Source organism: Rhododendron vialii, chromosome 13a, assembly GCF_030253575.1.
Source record: "Rhododendron vialii isolate Sample 1 chromosome 13a, ASM3025357v1".
Lineage (NCBI taxonomy): Eukaryota > Viridiplantae > Streptophyta > Magnoliopsida > Ericales > Ericaceae > Rhododendron > Rhododendron vialii.
Genome location: NC_080569.1, coordinates 3,656,119 through 3,678,801, shown reverse-complemented (window position 1 = coordinate 3,678,801; position 22,683 = coordinate 3,656,119). Strand labels below are relative to the sequence as shown.

The 22,683-nt window shown below is 42.9% G+C and overlaps 1 protein-coding gene and 1 pseudogene across 1 annotated transcript; both read left to right on the top strand.

Moving 5' to 3' along the window:
• The first annotated feature begins 6,380 nt into the window (after positions 1-6,380).
• Positions 6,381-8,959, top strand: LOC131313193 (11S globulin seed storage protein Ana o 2.0101-like; annotated as a pseudogene).
• A 9,349-nt stretch (positions 8,960-18,308) lies between these two features.
• LOC131313066 (11S globulin-like) lies at positions 18,309-21,009 on the top strand. The gene is made up of 5 exons (XM_058341137.1): positions 18,309-18,673; positions 18,850-19,112; positions 19,330-19,851; positions 19,989-20,133; positions 20,634-21,009. The coding sequence occupies exons 1-5, from the start codon at positions 18,352-18,354 to the stop codon at positions 20,873-20,875; spliced, it is 1,494 nt and encodes a 497-aa protein (XP_058197120.1). The 5' UTR covers positions 18,309-18,351; the 3' UTR covers positions 20,876-21,009.
• Positions 21,010-22,683: the final 1,674 nt, after the last annotated feature.

Here is a 22,683-nt window from a genome sequence, read left to right as displayed (position 1 = left end):
AGAGAATTGCACAAACACACTCACATATATTGAACTCATTCAATCTGAAAATAACATACAAAGAGGAGGAATTTCTCTCTCTGTAACTCTCTTATTCTCTTACTCCACTCACATTTTTTTCTCTCAATACAACCTGTATTTTATAGAGGAACTCATACAATTGTTCATAGCCATGCGAGGCTTCCAAGTCTTCAAGCGTGGGCTGTCAATTCCACGAATTCGGCTGAGCCTCATCCATTCCACAAAGTCCACAAAGGCTGCCAAGCCGTCCTATTTTCACATGTGGGAACCCACTCCAATAATTAAGATTAAATCCACAAACCAATACAGCCGTAGGACTATCAGAAGGAGAGATGTAGAAGGGATCATCTACTCTTAATTCCTCCAACGCAATAGTTCCACACGTTCCAAATCAAGCTTACTGTTTATTTCAACATCCCCCCTTAAGCTTGATTCTCAGAGATTCTTCATTCCAAGCATTGTCTTCATTTTGACGAAAGCTTCATGTTTGAGGGGCTTCGTAAAGATATCTGCTGCTTGATCATATGTCCTGCAAGAAACTAACTCCACTTCCTTTGCTTTTACATGCTCTCTGATGAAGTGGTAGCGGGTATCGATGTGCTTGCTTCTTTCATGATGAGTCGGGTTCTTTGCAAGCGCAACTGCAGAGCGGTTGTCGACATAGATCTCTGTGGGCAATTTTTGCAGAAAGCCCAAGTGCTTCAGCACATTCCTTAACCATATAGCATGACAGACAGCTGAGTTAGCGGCAACATACTCAGCTTCACAAGATGACAATGTCACAATCGCTTGCTTCTTGGATGTCCAAGTGAAGGCAGTATCTCCAATGAAGAAAACGAACCCTGTTGTGCTCTTCCTTTCATCCAAGTCTCTTCCCCAATCGCTATCTGAATAGCCGGAAAGATTCAGGTCACCGCCTGACTGATAGAATAGTCCGTCATTATGAGTTCCTTTGATGTAGCGGAGAATCCGCTTTGCTGCGAACAAGTGTAACTGATCTGGCGTCTCCATGTATCGACTGACTAGCCCAACACCATAGAGTATGTCTGGCCTAGTACAGGTTAGATATCGCAGACTTCCAACCAAGCTTTTGAAATAGGTTGGATCAACATTCCCAGTATCACTTTTCTTCAGTTCCAGTCCACTGTAGACTGGAGTCGTCACAGGATTGCATGTCTCCATCCCGTACTTCTTCAGTATCTCCATGGCATACCTGCTTTGGGAGATAAAAATTCCTTCGTCACTTTGCGTCACTTCAATGCCTAGGAAGTGAGCCATAAGTCCGATGTCCGTCATTTCGAACTCTTGAAACATCGTCTTCTTGAATGCTTCAAACATGGCTGGATTGTTGCCTGTAAAAATCAAGTCATCAACATAGAGGCATGCATACAACTGGCTTCCATCAGTCTCCTTCTTCATATAGAGTGCATGTTCGTAAGGGCACTTCTCGAATCCATTCTCTTGGAAGTACTTATCAATTCTGGTATTCCATGCACGAGGCGCTTGCTTCAGCCCGTATAGCGCCTTCGTCAATTTGTACACTTTGTCTTCATGACCTTTCTTCACATATCCAAATGGCTGCTCAATATAGATTTCTTCTTCTAGAAATCCATTCAGGAATGCTGTCTTGACATCCAACTGGTAGATCTTCCATCTTTTCTGAGCAGCTAATGAGATTATTAGCCTGATTGTCTCCATCCTGGCAACAGGGGCGAATACTTCGCCATAGTCGATGCCTTCTCTTTGTTTGTATCCTTTTGCTACAAGCCTTGCCTTGTATCTCTGAACCTCTCCTTGAGCGTTCTTCTTAGCTTTGTAGATCCACTTTACTCCAATTGCCTTGTGACCTTTTGGGAGGCAGGTTAGCGGTTAGCTCCCAAGTCTTGTTCTTCTCTATGGACTGAATCTCTTCATCCATAGCCTTCCTCCATTTTCCTTCTTGGGTAGCTTCCTCGAAACTAACTGGATCACAACTGATTTGCAGACAGAACATGGTAAAATCTGCATCCATCTGATCTGTATTCTGATACAGATCATTCAAGTTCCGAATTCCTCTGGGCCTCATGTCTGAAATTTCTCGTTCAACTGGTGAGGATGGTTCACCTTGTTGTGGTGAAGAGAAACCACGGGAAGATGCTGGTTGATCTTCTGGTCTACCAGGTACATCTCTGGTTTGTACCTGTTCTTCATCTTCAAGTGTTAGCTCCATATTCTTGGTAGCTTCTATTTGACCCCAGCTCCAGGATTCATTTTCCTCGAAAATGACATCTCTGCTGAAAATCACTTTCTGAGTGATGGGATTATACAACCTGTATCCCATCGTTCTGTCACCATATCCAACAAGGATACACTTAACTCCTTTGTCTTCGAGTTTGGTTCTGTTAGCCTCCGGAACTTTAGCATAGGCAATACAACCAAACACTCTGAGATGACCCACACCTGGCTTGTGAGTGGACCATGCTTCTTGTGGTGTCTTCGACTGCACATTCTTCGTAGGACACCTGTTCAGTAGATAAACTGCACACTGAACTGCTTCGGCCCAAAATCTCTTGGGCATGTCTTTATCTTTCAACATGCTTCTAGCCATGTTGAGAATGGTGCGATTCTTCCTTTCAGCTACACCGTTTAGTTGAGGAGTATAGGCAGGTGTGCACTGGTGTCTGATTCCTTGTTGCCTAAGGAATCCCTCAAATTGATCTCCAGTGTACTCTCCTCCTTGGTCTGACCGCAATGTCTTAATGTGGTAGCCGCTTCCTTTCTCAACAAGAGCTTTGAACTCTTTGAACTGTTCAAATACTTCTGACTTCAATTTCAGAAAGTATACCCACGTCTTTCTGCTATAGTCGTCGATAAACGTGAGGAAGTATCTGTTCTGACCGTTTGAGATTGGCTTTAATGGACCACAAACATCTGTGTGTACTAGCTCGAGAGGCATAGATGCTTTCCAATCAACTTGCTTTCCAAAGTTATTGCGGTGTTGTTTGCCAAGAATGCAGCTTTCGCATACCTCATTTGGATGTTGAATATGAGGTAAGCCCTTAACCATCTTCCTATTTGCCAACAGCTTCAAGCTTTCAAAGTTGAGGTGCCCATATCTGAGATGCCATATCCAATCTTTGTCATTGATAATGGCATTGAGGCACTTTGGCGTGTCATAAAGAACAGTTAGCGGAAACATCCTGTTCTTCGCCATCATTACTCGAGTTATCAGCTTCCCTCGAGCATCCGCAACCGTCAGCTGCATATCCTTCAGGCTAATTTGATAGCCTTTCTCAAGGAATTGTCCAAGACTAAGAATATTAGTCTTCATGTCTGGAACATAGTAGACGTTAGAGATGAATGCATGATCTCCATTCTTCCTTTTGATTATAATATCACCTCTCCCTCAAACTGGTACTTTAGAGAGGTCACCAAAAGAAATATCTCCCTGAACCTTTTCATCAAGTTCAGTAAAAAGCTGCCTTGAGCCAGTCATATGATTACTGGCTCCAGAATCAAGAAACCATGTACCTTGATCCTGCTCGATTGGGCTGTGTGCCATGAGACTCATTGAATCTCCTCCTGATGGCTCCTTGTCTGCATAGTTGGCTATTTCGCCAACTTGATCTGATGCTGATCTTCCCCGGCACTCGTTGCTATAGTGGCCATACTTTTCGCAATTGTAACACTGAACGTTACTTTTGTCAACGTTCGAACGATTGTTGTAACTGCCTCTTCTGCCTTGTCCTACTTCTCGTGGATTATGACCTTGTTGTCCTCGTCCACCTCCTCTTGGAGCATAATTTTGTTGTCCTCGACCACCTCCTCTTGGAGCATGATTTTGATTCCCTCCTCTGGAGAATCCTTTGCCACCTCTGCCTCTGGAATTTGAATTTCTAGAGCCTCTTCCATGGGAACCATAGCCTCGTCCCCTCTGAGATGTCCCCCCTTGCTCGTACCTTCCTTCATTGAGGGATAACTTCATTTGTAGAGCTTGTTCCGGGGCTCTATCATCGTCTCTGTGCAACTTCTGTTCGTGGGCTTGCAGCGAACCCACGAGCTCTTCAATAGACATGGTTGAAACGTCTTTAAGTTCTTCTAACGTAACAACGATGAAGTCGAATCTGCGATCCAAAGATCGCAAGATCTTTTCTATAACTCTCGTGTCGGTGAGAGTTTCGCCATTTCTCCTCATTTGATTTGAAACCACCATAATTCGAGCATAATACTCAGAAATAGATTCTGAGGATTTCATTCGTAAAGACTCGAATTCACCTCGTAGTGTTTGAAGGCGAATCCTCTTTACTTTGTCAGCACCTCTGTAGGTCTTCTGCAGCTTCTCCCAAATTTCTTTGGAAGTTTTGGCGGAAGCGATGATCTCGAATGTGGCTTCGTCAAGTCCTTGATAGATGATGGACTTGGCTTTGCAATCCTTCTTTCGCTCGGCACGAAGTGTGGTCTTCTGTTCCTCCTTTAAAGCTGTTTCAGCTTCTTTTGAGGCGGGTTCATCGTAACCTTCTTCTACCATCTCCATAACATCTTGAGCACCCAGCAGTGCTCTCATTTGGATAGACCAATTATCATAATTATCCTTGGTGAGCTTTGGAATAACAGCTTGGGATGTTCCATTAGCCATCGAAACTAGAAATGATGGAATCTAGTTTACTGGGGTCAAAGTGAAATCTTTGCAACTTTTGAACTTTGACTAGATAACTTCAAAAGTACAGGAGTTAGACTGCAATTGAACCTTCGGTGGACCAGCTTTTATGGAAAGTAGCTCGGTAGGAGTAATGAGATCAGACAACTTGTCTGGTGGTGAAATTAAATGTAATCTTTTGTTTTTTTAAAAAAAAACAAAGACACCTGCTCCTTTCTTCTTTGATTTTGACGATGGAACCAAAGAAGAAAAAATTGCTTCTTCAATCTGGAACTACAGAGACACACTGTCCGTCTGGCTTCGGGTGTGACCACTCCGGCTTCGTCTCAATGATTCGGCTTGGTTCACCAGACTTGTGGAAGATGAATAGCTGCGCTTTCACCTCCAGTCGGACGGCTTCGATCTTGCCGGGACTGAACTCGTCGGCGTGAGACGATTCAGTTTATGGAATCGAAAAACTGAGTGTCGATCACTTCTGTTTTTCTGGTGGAAAAAACAGATGGTTCTTTTTTTTCGGCGCACTCAAAAATCTGGGCAGCACCAAAAAAAATTGATTTTGAGTCTGTTTGAAAAATAGCAGGGCGAAGGTATGTTTTGTGAGAGAGATTTTTTTTTTCGGGATTAGCCTAAGAGCTCTGATACCACTTTGTTGGGTGGAGGAGTATTGATCACACACTTATAATGTATGAAACTCACAAGAGAATTGCACAAACACACTCACATATATTGAACTCATTCAATCTGAAAATAACATACAAAGAGGAGGAATTTCTCTCTCTGTAACTCTCTTATTCTCTTACTCCACTCACATTTTTTTCTCTCAATACAACCTGTATTTTATAGAGGAACTCATACAATTGGTCATAACCATGCGAGGCTTCCAAGTCTTCAAGCGTGGGCTGTCAATTCCACGAATTCGGCTGAGCCTCATCCATTCCACAAAGTCCACAAAGGCTGCCAAGCCGTCCTATTTTCACATGTGGGAACCCACTCCAATAATTAAGATTAAATCCACAAACCAATACAGCCGTAGGACTATCAGAAGGAGAGATGTAGAAGGGATCATCTACTCTTAATTCCTCCAACGCAATAGTTCCACACGTTCCAAATCAAGCTTACTGTTTATTTCAACAGAAAAACCTTTGTCAAAAGAAAACCTTCCTAGAAGTTGAATCAAGGATCTCTCCCATCCCAATTTCACGTACCTCATACAAACCACTTGTGCTAGAATTGACATTGTGTTAAAACATGGAACATTTATATAAATATAATATATTTGAATTTTTTTTTTTGTTGAAAAAATGAGGCCCTCGTTTTTTTGAAATTTCGGAGGCCTAAAGCGCCGGCACCTCGGGTTTTAGCCCAGGACCGGCCCTGGACTAATCCCACAGTCCACTACCAGGTTTCAATTACCAACAAACCGCAGTCAAGATGTAATTCAAAAATTAAACCCATTTTGGAAGCAGTATCCAGCCTAGACTGAATTTTGACACCAGACTCACAAGACCAACTTCATCAATCTTGATATGATTATCATGATCCCCTTTTCTTCATCAGTCTTCTCAGCACCCTTGATGGACTCATGGTTCATCACTGATCACACACCTCAACTCACTGGAACAGAACACAAACTGAGCTCCTTGTCTTCTTCCCAAAAACCAAAGACAAACTCCACCTGCCGTTAACAAACCCCTTAGGTGTCAGCCATTAACTTTCAGTACCCATGCCAACTGCAAATGTGTCCATGCAAACTGCAAAATGTCTCCAACCCCACACCATATGTAGCGACCCAAAAACCCACTTCTCCTCTCCTATAAATTTCACCCTCTCCAGTACTCCTCACTTCACCTCAAACCCAGAAGAATCATCAAAAACCCTCTTTCCCTTTTCAATGGCTAAGTCTAAATCATTGTTCTTCCTTGCTCGATGTTTTCTTGTTCTGTTCCAATGCTCTGTTGCCAAGCAAGGAGCAAGAGGCCAGCAGCAGCAGGGCCAGGGGCAGCAGGAGCGAGGGTAGTGCGAGCTTGGGAGACTCACTGCTCAGGAGCCCCAGTACCGGGTTCAGGCTGAAGCTGGTGTGACCGAGTTCTGGGACTATAACGATGACCAGTTCAAGTGCGCTAATGTCGCCGTTTGCCGGAGTATTATCCAGCCCAGAGGCCTTCTCTTGCCCTCTTACACCAATGCTGCAAAACTCATCTACGTTGTCCAAGGTAACTGTGTTACATGTACCCATTTTGTTTTTGGGATATTAGCTATGGAAACCGTGTTTTTTAACATTTGTTGGTGTGGTTATGTGCACATTGTGCAGGAAAAGGTATGACAGGGGTGATGTGTTCTGGTTGTCCGGAGACATACCAATCCTCCCAACAATATGAACAATACCTCGAAGAACGAGGACAGAGCCAGAGATTCCGTGACCAGCATCAGAAGGTTCGAAACTTCTGACAGGGCGATGTTATTGCACTGCCGGCCGGAGTTGCACATTGGTGCTATAACGATGGTGATGAAGAGCTTGTTATTGTCGCTATGGAAGACACTGGCAACCATCAGAACCAGCTTGACAATAACCCCAGGGTAATAAATGAATCCCACATTGCTTGGGAGTGGAATGTGTGATCACTTAATAACATATGTGACCTATTCACTCATTGCCTATTGATTTTGAGATGGACATAAAGTTTCTACATGGTATCAGAGCAGGGCAGAGATGGGTAAATCCCCATGAAAAAGGGGGAAAGGAGGGTGAGGGGAAGAGGGGGCACAGCCCTCGGCCCGATCATCCAATTTGCTCCAACAGACAGGCATGGTTCTGTAGTCAAAGCAACTTCATCACAAGCGGAACGTAGGCGCTTTAGGTGTGTGTTGACCATGCACTCTCGTGTCGTCAAATGTCAAATGTCGTATGTAGGAAATGAATTCCACATTGCTTGGGAGTAGAATGGGTGATCACTTAATAACATATGAGACCTCTTTCACTCATTGTCAATTGGTTTTGAGATGATGAACATAAAGTTTCTACAAAATAAGCCTTTCTCTGATATAATTCTCGATCTTCAACTGAATTGGGATGTTCCCAAAAATGAAAATCTAATTTGGAAGTTTAAACCACCTAATATTGCTCTTGAGTCTTGACATTGTAGAAATTCTTCCTTGCGGGAAACCCCAACAACAAGGGCAACAACAACAACAACGACCAAGACAACAACAGCAACAACAACGACCGCAATACAGGGGAGAATACGGCAGCAGGCGGGGCCAGGAGCAACACAACGCGGGCAACGTATTCAGCGGCTTTGACACGGAGGTGTTGGCCGAGGCATTCGGGGTGGACAGAGAGACTGCAAGGAAGCTCCGGGGCCAAGATGACCAGAGAGGACACATTGTCAGAGTTGAAAGTGGGCTTCAAGTTTTGAGGCCATTGAGCAGTCAAGAGGAACAAGAAGAGCAAGAAAGAGGAGGGAGATATCAGACCGCTAATGGGTTGGAAGAGACCGTTCGTTCAGCGAGACTCATTGAGAACATCAACGATCCGTCACGCGCAGATATCTATAACCCACGCGCCGGGCGACTGACCTCTGTGAATGGACACAATATGCCCATTCTCAACTATCTCAGACTTAGTGCTGAGAGGGGTGTTCTTTACAGGGTATGTCATTCTTTTGCATTTATATATGCATTATTATTTTCACTCAATTTTATCTGGCAGTAAAAATTGAGAAATGGCATACAAATAGTAAAAATTTAGAAAAACTGAACTATTCATTTCTGAAAGACCACTTTCTTGAAAATGCACTCTAAATTTTATACTATGTCAGTACCATATTTCATTTTCGAACTTATTTAAGTACCGTGAATGTATATACATGGTGATCATGTAAGAATTATGCAATTTCCTAAAATGACCTCCAAACTCAATTCAGAACGCCATGATGGCACCACACTGGAAGATAAATGCCCACTGCGTCCTTTACGCAACAAGGGGCGAGGCCAGGATGCAAGTGGTAGACCAGAGAGGCCGGGCCGTATTCAACGGAAGGGTCCGAGAGGGGGAGCTTCTGGTGTTGCCGCAGAACTACGTGGTGGCCAAACAAGCCGGAGACGAAGGGTTCGAGTTCGTGGCATTCAAGACCCACGAGAACGCCGTGTTCGACACTCTCTCCGGTCGCACCTCGGCCATCCGTGCCATTCCCGTGGATGTGCTGGCCAATGCTTACGGGATGTCCCGCGACGAGGCTGAAGACCAACAGGAACGAGGCTATCTTATTGGAGCCAAGGTCAGGGTCGCAGAGGAGGGGTTGAATAAGTGAATGTAATGTGGAGTAGTAGTGATGTGGGATGTGGTTTTGTAATCTCTTATCGTCGAGGATGAAATCGCTTTGAGGAGAGTTTTGAACATCTTCAATGAATAAAATTATGATTTTTGGATTGGTACCTTCCTTTTCTCATCGCACCTTTTGGTTTATGAGTTTAAGATATATTGAAATCTTCCTTTGGGATTTTATGTTCTGCGAGCCATGCAGTACTGCAGTCACGTACAGTTCATTTTGCAAGGCCGTCGTCGCATAGCTCACATTGAGTTTCAATTCTTTCATGCCGTGTTTTGCTTTTGAATTTGTTTTCTTTAAGCTTAATTTACTGTCGATTAGTACCTTGCACCAATTTCTAACGCCGTAATATTCCACATAAAATCAAAACCCCAAAGCTATTAGATTGTACCTCGGATTGTTACTCACATTCTTGGCTGTAAAATCGGACACTCTAGGCTTTAAGATGTGGGTCTGTTCCTGATCGGACACTCTAGGCTTTAAGATGTGGGTCTGTTCCTAATAGCAAAATCCGACACGCTGAGTCGCTAACACACCTCTACCGGCTGACTCAGTGATCGGAACTCGGATTGGTGGCTGTGAAGGTCAACGTTGATTTGCAATGATTATAACGGACTACGACCAAAAAGCCTTTTGAGAAAGGAAAAAAAGAAGTCGTCTTGCAATTTGTAATTAAGTGTGCACAGCTAACTTGTTTTCATTTTTTTCGAGGTATATCTTCTCCAATCAAATACCATTAGGTACTCGATCAACTTGATATTTTACGAAATTATTCTAATAAACAAGCTCTACAACATGGATGGCATTGCGTCGGGTATTCGGGCTCGATTCAGATCCCTTTGTTCCATCGTCCTTGGTTCATATATATGTCAAATGCAGTCAATTAAAGGATGCCCATAAACTTCGCGCGATGAAATGTCTGAACCAGATGTGGTTTCTTGGATTGCTTTAGTTTCGGGGTGTGCTCAAGTAGGACATGAAAGTGAGGCAAAGGAGGTCTTTGAGGACATGGAGGATAAAGGGATCGAGCTGAATGTGGTACTATCTTGCAATTGGATGATTGCGGAAGTCCATGAGAGTGGATGTTATTCGGAACCAGTATTGACGTTTCGAAAGATGCATTTATGTTCTTCCTAAAGTGGGGGATTTGGAGGATTTGATTTTGGGCAGTCAAATTCATTTGTATGTGAGATGTCAAAAGTGTTTGATGAAATGGACGCATTAGATAGAGGCGCTTGTAGTGCACTGGTTAGTGGGCTTTCTAGAAACGACTTTGTGGATGAGGTAGTGTTGGTATTTAGACAATTCAAGTACAGGACAATTTAACATTTATTTTTCAACTTTCTCGCAAGATTTCTTCTTATCAAATAAACGCACAAAAGAAAAAACATTTTGTTTTCCTTTAATTTCACTTCCACTAAATTTTTTTAGAGAACAATATTCATGCTCTAATTTCTTGACCAGTAGATGGAGCCCAAGATTCAACCCTTCTAAAATGCCCACATCTATATAATGTTACAAAACATGTCACATGAATTGCTTTCTTTGCAAGGGAAAATCTTACAAAACTGTGCGTCTATTTGAGCTTTAAAGGATTAACAAAAAAGTTAAAAAGAAACAGAAAAAGCCAATTCACGTACAGCACAAATCAGTGTTGTACTGTACATATGGAGCTTAGCGATTCCATCGATTATGTGAAGCAGGAGTGCAACTCAAGCTATGCTTTATAGATATCTTCTCTTAATCAGCTGTTTGCCCCCTGAAGGACAATCTTTCTGGTTTCGGCCCTATTGCTTCCCACCACACATCTGTTTGTACACAAGGGACCAGGTTGAAGAAGTGAAAATATGTCCCTCCGCCTCGTATTTTTAGAAACTTCCTTCCCTTGGAGATTTGTAGAGCCATTTCTTCAGAAAAGCCGGTAGCATTGTGGAGTAAAATCATATGCCGTATACAGTATATAGGATTGAAGAATCTGCATAGTTTCCCACAGTAGTGAGCGTGAGGCAGATGTCAAAGTTATTGAAGGATATCACAAACATTGGTGGAAGGAATGCCAACATGGCTACCATTTTCATGAACAATGTAGACATTGTATTGGGAGATGGAAGGTCAAGTTCTGGGAAGACTGATGGGTGGGAGATGAGCCCTTGAACCTCATGTTTCCAAGATTATTCAGATTAAGCACTGTTGTAACGAACGCTATGAATGCAAGCTAAGAACGAGAAATTGAAAACTAAACAAGAAATCACAAAGACACAAGATATACGTGGTTCCCCAAATTGGGTACGTCCACGGGCGAGGAGAGAGAGGATTCACTAACCAACGTGAAGAAGAGATACAAAGAGCCGGCTATGATCCGTAACTCGTCTAGAAAGGCCACCAATATGACAGCCCCAAAAAGATGATCCTTTAGGAGTTCCCCAAAAGCCCTATTTATAATAGGCTACATAAATAGGAACAACATAGATAACCAATGTGGGACTAAAGAATACAAGGCATATACAAGGCATTCCCAACAATTCTCCACCTTGACTTGAATTCCACCGAACCAAATCACCAAATATAGCTATCCCCTTCTAACCTCTCACTCGCCAAATGCCCCCGAGGGGCGATCAACTGCAAATACCAAGCAAGCCCAAGCAATGCTTGAACTTGGCAACCGGAACCGGTTTAGTCAACATATCTGCTGGGTTATCTGCCGTACCCACTTTCTTCACCTCAACTTGCTTCTGTGAGATGATATCCCGAACGAAGTGATACCTGACATCGATATGCTTGGTCCTCTCATGATACATCAGATTTTTAGTCAAATGTATAGCACTCTGCGAATCACAAAATACTGAACTCACACCCTGTGTAAGACCAAGCTCACAAAGCAAACCTCTCATCCACAATGCCTCCTTCACAGCTTCAGCAATGGCCATATACTCCGCTTCTGTTGTAGACAGCGCAACTGTAGCCTGTAAAGTAGCTTTCCAACTAATGGCACTTCCGGACAGAGTAAAGACATAACCTGTCAGAGACCTCCTCTTATCGTGGTCACCGGCAAAATCCGAATCAACATAACCAACAGCATGATCACCAGAATTGACAATCCCAAACAATAGACCAACACCTGCAGTTCCGCACAAATACCGTAGTATCCATTTCACAGCCTCCCAATGTGCCTTTCCTGGACGCCCCATATAACGACTAACGACACTAACTGCATGTGAAATATCAGGACGAGTACATACCATGGCGTACATAAGGCTCCCAACTGCGCACGAATATGGAACCTGAGACATATACTTCTCCTCATCCTCCGACTGTGGTGACAACTCAGCTGAAAGTCGAAAGTGTGCTGCCAAAGGGGTACTGACTGGCTTCGAGTTCTGCATGGCAAAGCGCTCAAGCACTTTAAGAACATAAGACTTCTGATTCAAAAATAGTTTGCCAGCTACTCGATCTCTGCAAATCTCCATACCCAAAATACGTTTTGCTGCACCCAAATCTTTCATCTCAAATTCACCACCTAACTGTTGTTTCAACCTGTTGATTTCTGATACACTCTTGGCAGCAATAAGCATATCATCAACATACAACAGTAGATAAACAAATGAACGATCTGGAAGTTTTCGAAAATACACACAACTGTCATACTCACTCCTAGAATATGACTGGCTTATCATAAAAGTATCAAACCGCTTATACCACTGCCTAGGGGATTGTTTGAGGCCATACAAAGACTTACGAAGTAAACAAACGTGATCCTCCTTACCAGAAACAACAAATCCCTCAGGCTGACGCATATAAATCTGTTCTTCAAGCTCGCCATGCAAAAACGCAGTTTTGACATCAAGTTGCTCTAACTCAAGATCATAACATGCAACAATAGCAAGTAAAGTGCGAATGGAACTATGTTTTACAACTGGTGAAAATACCTCATTGTAGTCAACACCCTCCTTCTGGCTGTATCCTTTCGCCACTAGCCGAGCTTTAAACCGAGCGTCTTCTACCCCTGGAATACCTGGTTTGCGCTTGAAGATCCACTTGCATCCAACAATCCTCTTCCCTTTCAGCGGTTCTACTAACTCCCATGTCTGATTCTTCTGAAGAGACTCAATCTCCTCATTCATAGCAACAAACCACTGTGCAGACTCAGCGCTCAAAACAGCTTCCGTATAGCTTGAAGGCTCCTCATACTCAACTGTTTCAGCAACTGATAAAGCATAGGCCACCATCTCAGAATAAGCCGAATACCTTTCAGGAGGCCGAATCTCCCTCCTTGGCCTATCTTTAGCAATAGTGCGTGGTTGCTCAACTAATGCATCAACCTCTGTGTCTGAACTCTTGAACTCCTCTTCAATTGGCTTCTCAATGTGCTTCTTCCCTGAGTCGGAAGATTCACCCAAAAACTCCACCTGCTTTGGAACACTATGTTCCTGAACTGTATAATCAACCTGCTTAGACTCCTTAATCAGATAATTTTCATCAAAAGTCACATCCCTACTGATCAAAAACTTCAAATCATCAGAGCACCATAACCTGTACCCTTTGACACCTGCTGCATAACCCAAGAAAATACACTTCTTGGCTCGTGGCTCCAATTTACCCTCATTCACATGAGCGTAAGCTGGACACCCAAAAACACGCAATACAGAATAATCAGCTGGATGACCTGACCATACCTCAAACGGAGTCTTACACTCAATAGCAGTCGACGGAGACCTGTTCACCAAATAGCATGTTGTGGAAACGGCTTCAGCCCAAAATTCTTTGCCCAATCTGGAATTGGACAACATACAACGTGCCTTCTCCAAAAGAGTCCTGTTCATTCGTTCAGCCACACCATTTTGCTGAGGGGTTTTTCTCACTGTGTGATGCCTCACAATGCCCTCATCACTGCAAAATTTATCAAACTCGCCAAGACAAAACTCCATACCATTATCAGTTCTCAAACGTTTTATTTTCTTACCAGTCTGATTCTCAATCAAAGTTTTAAACTGTTTGAATGTATTAAAGGCGTCACTCTTATGTTTCAACATATACACCCAAACTTTACGAGAGAAATCATCGATAATACTCATAAAATATCGAAAACCACCTTTAGAAGTTACCTCTGCGGGACCCCAAAGATCCGAGTGAAAATAATCCACCGTGCCTTTGGTGCGATGAACAGCTGTACTGAATTTTACCCTGCACTGCTTGCCGTAGACACAATGCTCACAGAAATCCAGCTTCTCAATTTTCTGGCCACATAGCAAACCCTGTTTGCTCAAAACTGTCATCCCCCTCTCGCTCATATGCCCAAGGCGCATATGCCACAATCGAGTCAAGTCTGAATCTGAAACCTTGGATGAAGCAACCGTTGCTGCAGCACCTATAACTGTACTGCCCTGGAGTGTATAGAGGTTACCACGCTTCTGACCCTTCATCAGTACTAATGCACCCCTTGAGACTTTCAAAACTCCACCTTCACCGAGAAATTTGCAACCATGAGAATCAAGAGCACCCAGGGATATAAGATTTTTCCTCAAATCCGGAACATGTCGAACCTCAGATAAAGTCCTAACAATACCGTCATGCATCCTAAGCTGAATCGTTCCAGAACCAACAGTCTTACAGGCCATGTTGTTGCCCATCAAAACTGTACCACCATTGACCGCCTCATAAGTAGAAAACCACTCTCTATGCGGACACATATGGTATGAACATCCAGAATCTAGAACCCACTCGGTATTAGAGCGAGAATCGCCCTCTGTAACTGATAACACATTATCTGACTCATCTGAACTTTCAGCAATTCCAGCAATTACTTTACCCCCTTTCTGGTCTTCTTTTTCCTTCTCCTTGAGTTTTAAACAGTCACTTTTCCAGTGCCCGGGTTTCTTGCAATAATTACACTTTCCCTTCTTCTTACCTGATGACCTGGATCTTCCCCTATTACTCGACTCCTCCCTTCCTGTTGTTCTTCCCCTAACAAACAAACCCTCCGCATGTGCATCACCCTCACCTGACACTTTTTTCCTCAATTCTTTCGAATATAGGCTGGCCTTAACATCCTCCATGGATATCGTGTCTTTGCCATACAATAGGGTTGTAACAAAGTGCTCATACGAAAGTGGTAAAGAACATAGCAAAATTAGGGCTTGGTCCTCATCCTCAATTTTACTATCAATATTTTTCAGATCCATAATAATACGGTTGAACTCGTCTAAATGATCTTTAACAGGTATACCTTCTCGCATACGAAATGTATAAAGACGTTGTTTGAGATATAACCTGTTGGTGAGCGACTTCGTCATATATATGCCTTCCAACTTCAGCCAAATTCCTGCTGCTGAAGTTTCTTCTTCCACCTCGCGAAGAACGTCATCTGCCAGACTCAACTGAATAGAACTTAGAGCTTTGGCATCCATATCATCCCAATCTTCCTCTTTGATTCCAGAACTAGTCTTGCCTAACAAAGCCTTGTGCAATCCTTGTTGGGTTAACAGAGCCTTCATCTTTACTCTCCAAAGACTGAAACTGCTGCTCTGCCCATCAAACTTCGCAATCTCGAATTTAGCCGCCATAGCCACAATCGGAAACGAAACCCTAGTTTTTGCAACCTAAGGCTCTGATACCAGTTTGTTGTAACGAACGCTATGAATGCAAGCTAAGAACGAGAAATTGAAAACTAAACAAGAAATCACAAAGACACAAGATATACGTGGTTCCCCAAATTGGGTACGTCCACGGGCGAGGAGAGAGAGGATTCACTAACCAACGTGAAGAAGAGATACAAAGAGCCGGCTATGATCCGTAACTCGTCTAGAAAGGCCACCAATATGACAGCCCCAAAAAGATGATCCTTTAGGAGTTCCCCAAAAGCCCTATTTATAATAGGCTACATAAATAGGAACAACATAGATAACCAATGTGGGACTAAAGAATACAAGGCATATACAAGGCATTCCCAACAAGCACAAACAAGGAGATAACTGAGGCAGGGATATTTCAACTATGGAGACCAAATAGGTCTTGGGATTTTCAACCAAGAAGGAATTGTATTCATGGGAATTGGAGGAATGGCAGATCTTAAGCAATATGTTGACACAAGCTTCTACACGTCTGGTGGTAGGAAAAATATGGATAGATAAATTATGGAGCATTGCAGCTCCACCTAAGGTTCAGTTCTTTGGATGGATGGCCTAGACGGGGAGGGTCAAAACTGCTGAGCTGCTTTTTGCTTTGGTTGGGAATTTTAACAGACCATAATCAAAGGGTATGCCATTTCTGTGGTGTCGGCTATGAGATAGTGGATCACCCTCTTCTTCAATGTTACCAAGTGTGGGCTATGGTAATCAATAGCATCTGAAGCTTGGTGAATCCGTATACTGCCCAGTTTTTTGCAGTGGATGGTCTCATATTGTTACAGCTGTTGCTATGATGCTTGTGGTGAATGGTCTCATAATGTTACAGGTTGAGTAAACGATGGAGAAAGAGGTTATTGGATCTCCACCACCACCACCACCGCCAATTATACCACCCAAGTCAAGCCAGAAAAACTGGATCTGCAGAAGCATTCTATTACCAATAGGCATGGGTCAGGTAGTGCTGGGCAGCGCATTTCTTTGTTGGCGAACCGACTCAAAGTTTCTGTCAAATACCCGGATGAGATGTTTTATCAGTACGGTGTATGATAACTACCATATGTCCATTTTTTTGGCCTCCACATTTTTGGTACTGTATGATACATGCAGGTTTCTATAAGTTCTGAAGATAAGAAAGCCGTTGAGAGCAAGGGAACTGGGAGAAAGTTGTTGACAAACTTTACCAAACATACTCCTCTGAACTTGGTCAGAAGAACGCCTATGATGGAGAGAAAACTTTGTACACAGTGGGGCCTCTTCCACGAAACAAGTTAGAGTTCGCAGTGGTTCTTGAGGGGTCATTTGCAAAACAGTGAGTCTTTTGATTGTATCTGTTCAGTTGAATAGTTGTACTGCATTCTAATTTTAGTTAATAGACTAAAATCGTTTCCCAAGACTACTATGGCAGTAAATGCAGTGGCAACCCATCTCACAGTGGGAGCCCTAGTGAGGCCACCAAAAGTTCAACGTGCTCCTTTCAGTCAAGGAGGAGTTTATTCCGTACGACGATTGCCTGTTCAATGTTTTGCTCCAAAAGGGAAAGAGAATGAGAGAGAGAGTGCTAGAAATTCCTTTGACGTATTTGAGCCTGGGAAGGAAGATGACTATAGCAATGGAACAAGAAGCCAGAAGAAGAAGATTTTCGTTGGGCACAAAAGCAAAGCAACCAACCCATACAGAACTTCAATGAGCTGAATATCATTAATTTGTTTATCGATATATCTAGCTTTATGCCTTTATCCACATTGTGTCAAATTCAGTTTTTGGTTTTTTCCTTATTCGTTTAACCCAAAGGCTGTGTAATTAGGAGTGGGTACAAGCTCATGAAGCCAACAAATCATAGTCAAGATGTAATTCTTCATAGTAGTGTATCTTTCCATTGAAAAATCGCAATTAACTTCAATGAGCTAAATATCAAAATATCACCGCATGCCAGTGGATAAGAGCACAAATTTTGAACAAACCTTAAACTGGGCTATCTTATGTTGATAATTTGATTTATTTCTTGGTAACGCGAAACCAATCCTGCCAATTGCAATCTTAAGTTTTCTGATAGAACCGTTAATTAGACCGTCCTTCCGCAGCTTTTTTGCACGAGCTAGCTTTTGCTTGCAAAAAGGGTGGCTCAAATTTTTAATCCTTTCTAGAGCCCGAAATATAAACATGTGTTTGTAAGGTACTTATTATGCATAACTTATTTTTCAATCGAACCCAAAAGGAAAAATTAATAAAAAAAAACTGCTCTCCCAAAATTCTCAACACCCTTGATGTCATGATGTGATCCCATGTACTTCATCAATGTTCTCAACACCCTTGATGGATTCCCCGTTCCGCTAAGGGTTTAATAAAATATAATATATTGTCGGATAATGACATGTCTCGTAAAACGAAAAATATGTATTTAAAAAATAAGAACTCTAGTGGACCGGGCCGGACTCAAGGTCCATGACAGATCAAGCTGGCACCTCAATCTCACTCAAACACCCTCCACAAATCTCCAAGATACAGACCTCTTTGTCTTCTTCCTAACAACCAACACAAAGCTCCACCTGCCGTAAACAAACTCCTTATGTGTAAGCCATTAGCTTACAGTACCCATGCAAACTGCAAAATGTCTCAAAACCCACATCAACACCACACCATATGTGGCAACCCACAACCTACCTCTCTTCTCCTATAAATTACCCTTCACTCTCCATCACTCACTTCACCTCAACCCAAGAAGAATCATCAAACCCCTCTTTCAATGGCTAAGTCTAAATCATTACTCTTTTTTGCTCTTTGTTTTCTTGTTCTTTTCCAATGCTCTGTTGCTATACAAGGAGCAAGAAGCCAGGGGCAGCAGGGGCAGCGGCAGAAGGAGCAAGGGGAGTGCCAGCTTGGGAGACTCACTTCTCAGGAGCCCCAGTACCGGGTTCAGGCCGAAGCCGGTATGACCGAGTTCTGGGACTACAACGATGACCAGTTCCAGTGCGCCAACGTCGCCGTTTGCCGCACTATCATCCAGCCCAGAGGCCTTCTCTTGCCCTCTTACTCCAATTCTCCTAAACTCTTCTACGTTATCCAAGGTATCTACCTTTCACATCTAAATGTCCTTAAATATATCCATCCAAAAAATCTTGTTAAAGAAGAAAATCTAGATCGCTGTGTTGGATGCACCTCTTCAGTGCACTATTGTTTATAATTCTTGTGTTTTTTTGTGATGCAATTTGTTTCTAATTCTTGTTGGTATGGTTATGTGCAGGAAGGGGTATGACAGGGGTGATGTGTTCCGGTTGTCCGGAAACATACCAATCCTCCCAACAATCGGAACGATATCGCGAAGGAGGACAGAGCCAGAGATTCCGAGACCAGCATCAGAAGGTCCGAAACTTCCGAAAGGGAGATATTATCGCACTGCCGGCCGGAGTTGCACATTGGTGCTATAACGATGGTGATGAAGAGGTCGTTATCCTTGCTATGGAAGACACTGGCAACAATCAGAACCAGCTTGACAACAACCCAAGGGTAAGGAGAAATAAAATTACCAGTCACCCAAACAACCTAACAAAAGTTTCAGGACGTGTTCATATGTGATACAAATGACATGCCACTACTAGATGACAAACACAGTATGACTTTTTGACGTGTGAAACAATTGTGGAGCACTTTCATTGATATAATTCTTGATTTTGTCACCTTATTTCGGAATTTAAACCACCTAATATTGCTCTTGACATTGTAGAAATTCTTCCTTGCCGGAAACCCCCAACAACAAGGACAACAACAAGGGCAACAACAACAACAACAGCGACGACCAGGACAACAACAACAACAACGACAACAATACAGAGGAGAATACGGAAGCAGGCGCGGCCAGGAACAACACAACGCTGGCAACGTGTTCAGCGGCTTTGACGCAGAGGTGTTGGCCGAGTCATTCGGGGTGCACAGAGAGACGGCAAGGAAGCTCCAGGGCCAAGATGACCAGAGAGGACACATTGTCAGAGTTGAACGTGGGCTTCAGGTGTTGAGGCCATCGAGCAGCCAAGAGGAACAAGAAGAGCAAGAAAGAGGTGGGATATATCAGGCCGCCAATGGCTTGGAGGAGACTGTTTGTTCGGCGAGACTCATAGAGAACATCAACGATCCGTCACGTGCCGATATCTATAACCCACGTGCCGGGCGACTTACCTCTGTGAATGGACACAATATGCCCATTCTCAACTACCTCAGACTTAGTGCTGAGAGGGGTGTTCTTTACAGGGTATGGCATTCGAAAAAGAAGATATGCAGTATAACCTTGCCGTTCAAAAAGATATCTACTATTAGTTTTGCTGTAGTTGTCTTTCTCAAGTTGTTTAGTACTACTCATCGAACCTTGCCGTTCAAAACTTGGTGCAGAATGCTCTGATGGCACCGCACTGGAAAATCAATGCCCACTGCGTCCTCTACGCGACGAGGGGTGAAGCCAGGATGCAAGTAGTCGACCAGCGAGGCCAGGCCGTGTTTGACGGAAGGGTCCGGGAGGGGGAGCTTCTGGTGGTGCCCCAGAACCATAGTTTTAAATCGCGGTATCGGTCGCCGTCGCGGTATCGGTCGCGGTATATCGGTATCGGGACATATCGGTGATACGTCGCGGGAATCGGGTGTCGCGGTCGTGAATTTTTAAAAATCATCAGCAACATGTATAAAACTTGAAAAATATACTTTTACCCCAAACATTGGCTTAATTATCACATTTACTTATTTTCCAAGACAAGATCCAAAATTTTTGCAAAAAAGCTGTGAAAAAAGCTGTGAAAAAAGCTGTGTGGAAGGAGTTTTTTGTTTTTTGCTTTTCTTTTTTTTTTTCAGCACCGATACGTATCGGCCGTATCGGCCGTATCGGTCCAAATATCGGTTACGGACCGATACGTATCGGGAACCGGCCGATACGCCTGTGAATTTCAATCTCACCGATATATCGGCCAATATCCGTATCGGAAGCCGAAAATTCCGGTACGTATCGGCCGATACGGTACGTATCGGCCGATATTTAAAACTATGCCCAGAACTACGTGGTGGCCAAGCAAGCCGGAGACGAAGGGTTCGAGTTCGTGGCATTCAAGACCCACGAAAACGCCATGTTCAACACCCTCTCCGGTCGCACCTCGGCCATCCGTGCCATTCCCGTTGATGTGCTGGCTAATGCTTACGGGATGTCCCGCGACGAGGCGAGGAGGCTGAAGATGAACAGGAATGAGGCTATTTTGCTGGAGCCAAGGTCTGGGTCGCAGAGGAGGGGTTGAAAGTGGATGCAATGTGGAGTAGTGATGCGGGATTTGGTTTTGTAATCCCTACGTAATAAATATCGTAGGATATGAAATCCCTTTTTATGTAAGGAGAAGAGTTTTGAACATGAATAAAATGACTACTTTGTTTTCTGAAACGGGTTTGGTTTGTTACTAGTATACGTACAATTATGTGGGTATACATACAACGGTTGTGGTGCTCCCAAGTGGTTTGAAAGCACCGTACTCCTATTATTTTTGAACCGTTGGATCTGATTGGTTTCATCTCAACCATTGATAAAGCTTTGTAAGATAGTAAGTGTTGTCATACTCTAGAGTAAGTTTTAACCTTATAAGATAGTAAGTGTTGCCTTCGTCAATAGTATATATAACACTTGTTTCTGTAGTAAGTATACCTACATTTTTTGTCAAAAATTCACAAAACCATCTCGTTTTTAACAAAATTACTCTACTTTTTGTTGATGATTTTGATTCAAAGGCTGTGATTTCCCTATTTAAGATAGTAAGTTTAATCTTATTAAGTGTTGCATTAGTCAATGATATATAACACTTGTTTCTGTGGTAAGTTTATTGGGAGTATGGTGCTCCCATACCACTAGGGAGCACCATAGAAGTTTTGATGGACGGTCACACGGGGATGAATGGCCTGCGTTTGATCCAAGTCTAACTAGCCTATCCGGACACACTTTCGAATCCACGAGATGTACACAATTTAGGGCACCCATAGTTTTTTTTTTAAATGCATCCCCTTTATCTCCTTTACACTTTTTTTTCATCATTATTGAGATGAAATTATTAAATTAGCCTTACTTGTACACTCACTTATTACATGGAAAGGGTAATTTGATTATTCTACATCGATAAAAGCATAAAAAAAAGTGCTTAATAATGTGAAAAACTAGTGTCGAAAACATTTTCTCTGTTTTTTCCTTCTTCAATACACTTAAATTCCGTATCCTCTGTCCTTTTCCCTTTCTGAATTCCGATACCCACTGTCCTTTACAAAGCTCATTTTCTTTCTTAGAGGGAAAAAGGTACTAGTACTACAAATTTTCTCGAGAAACAAACGACCTCTTGTGGCTGGAAAGCTGGTCGGAGGTTTTCTGCTCTCCAACCGCTCCTTCTATCGCCGACTATTAACATCCCAACAGGTTGGTTTCGTTTCTCCGCCATCATCTCAACACCCCCATATACTTGCACACGTTTCTTTGTATAAGCATATATATATATATTCGTTGTTTGTTCTTAGACTTTTTTTTTTTTTTTTTTCTGGTGTAGGTTTCGAATGCATATACTAGACTAAGTTTGGTTCCGAATGATGGAAGCTGGGGTTATCGCCGATTCGGTGTCTTCAATGAGTTCTGGGAGGAAGTTAAAGTTGAAGCTAACAGGTGTACTCACACTCCCCAAAGCCTGTTTGAGAAGAGAAAAAAAAGGATTAAAAAGTTTCTCGTCAAATCACTCATTTGGATTGAGTGATTTGGTTAAAAATGAACAAAAATGATTTGCTGTGTCGGTTGACGGTTTCTTTCCTTTTCTCGCCAAATCTTACCATTTTCAAATCTCACCACCCCTTTGTCATCACACCTAGGGTTTAAACAAGCCGAATCGATCTGAACACTTTCAGGCCCGGCTCAGCTTGATAAAAATGTTGGTATGGCTAGAGTCCGACTCATCTAAAAATTTTCGAAGCTTAAGCTCAGCTTGATTTAGCTCATTTGAGTTTAACGAACCAAATGGAGCTCAACTTAGGCTTGAGTTCGGCTCGCTTGAAACTTTTGAAGCTCGGGCTCACTCGTCAAAGC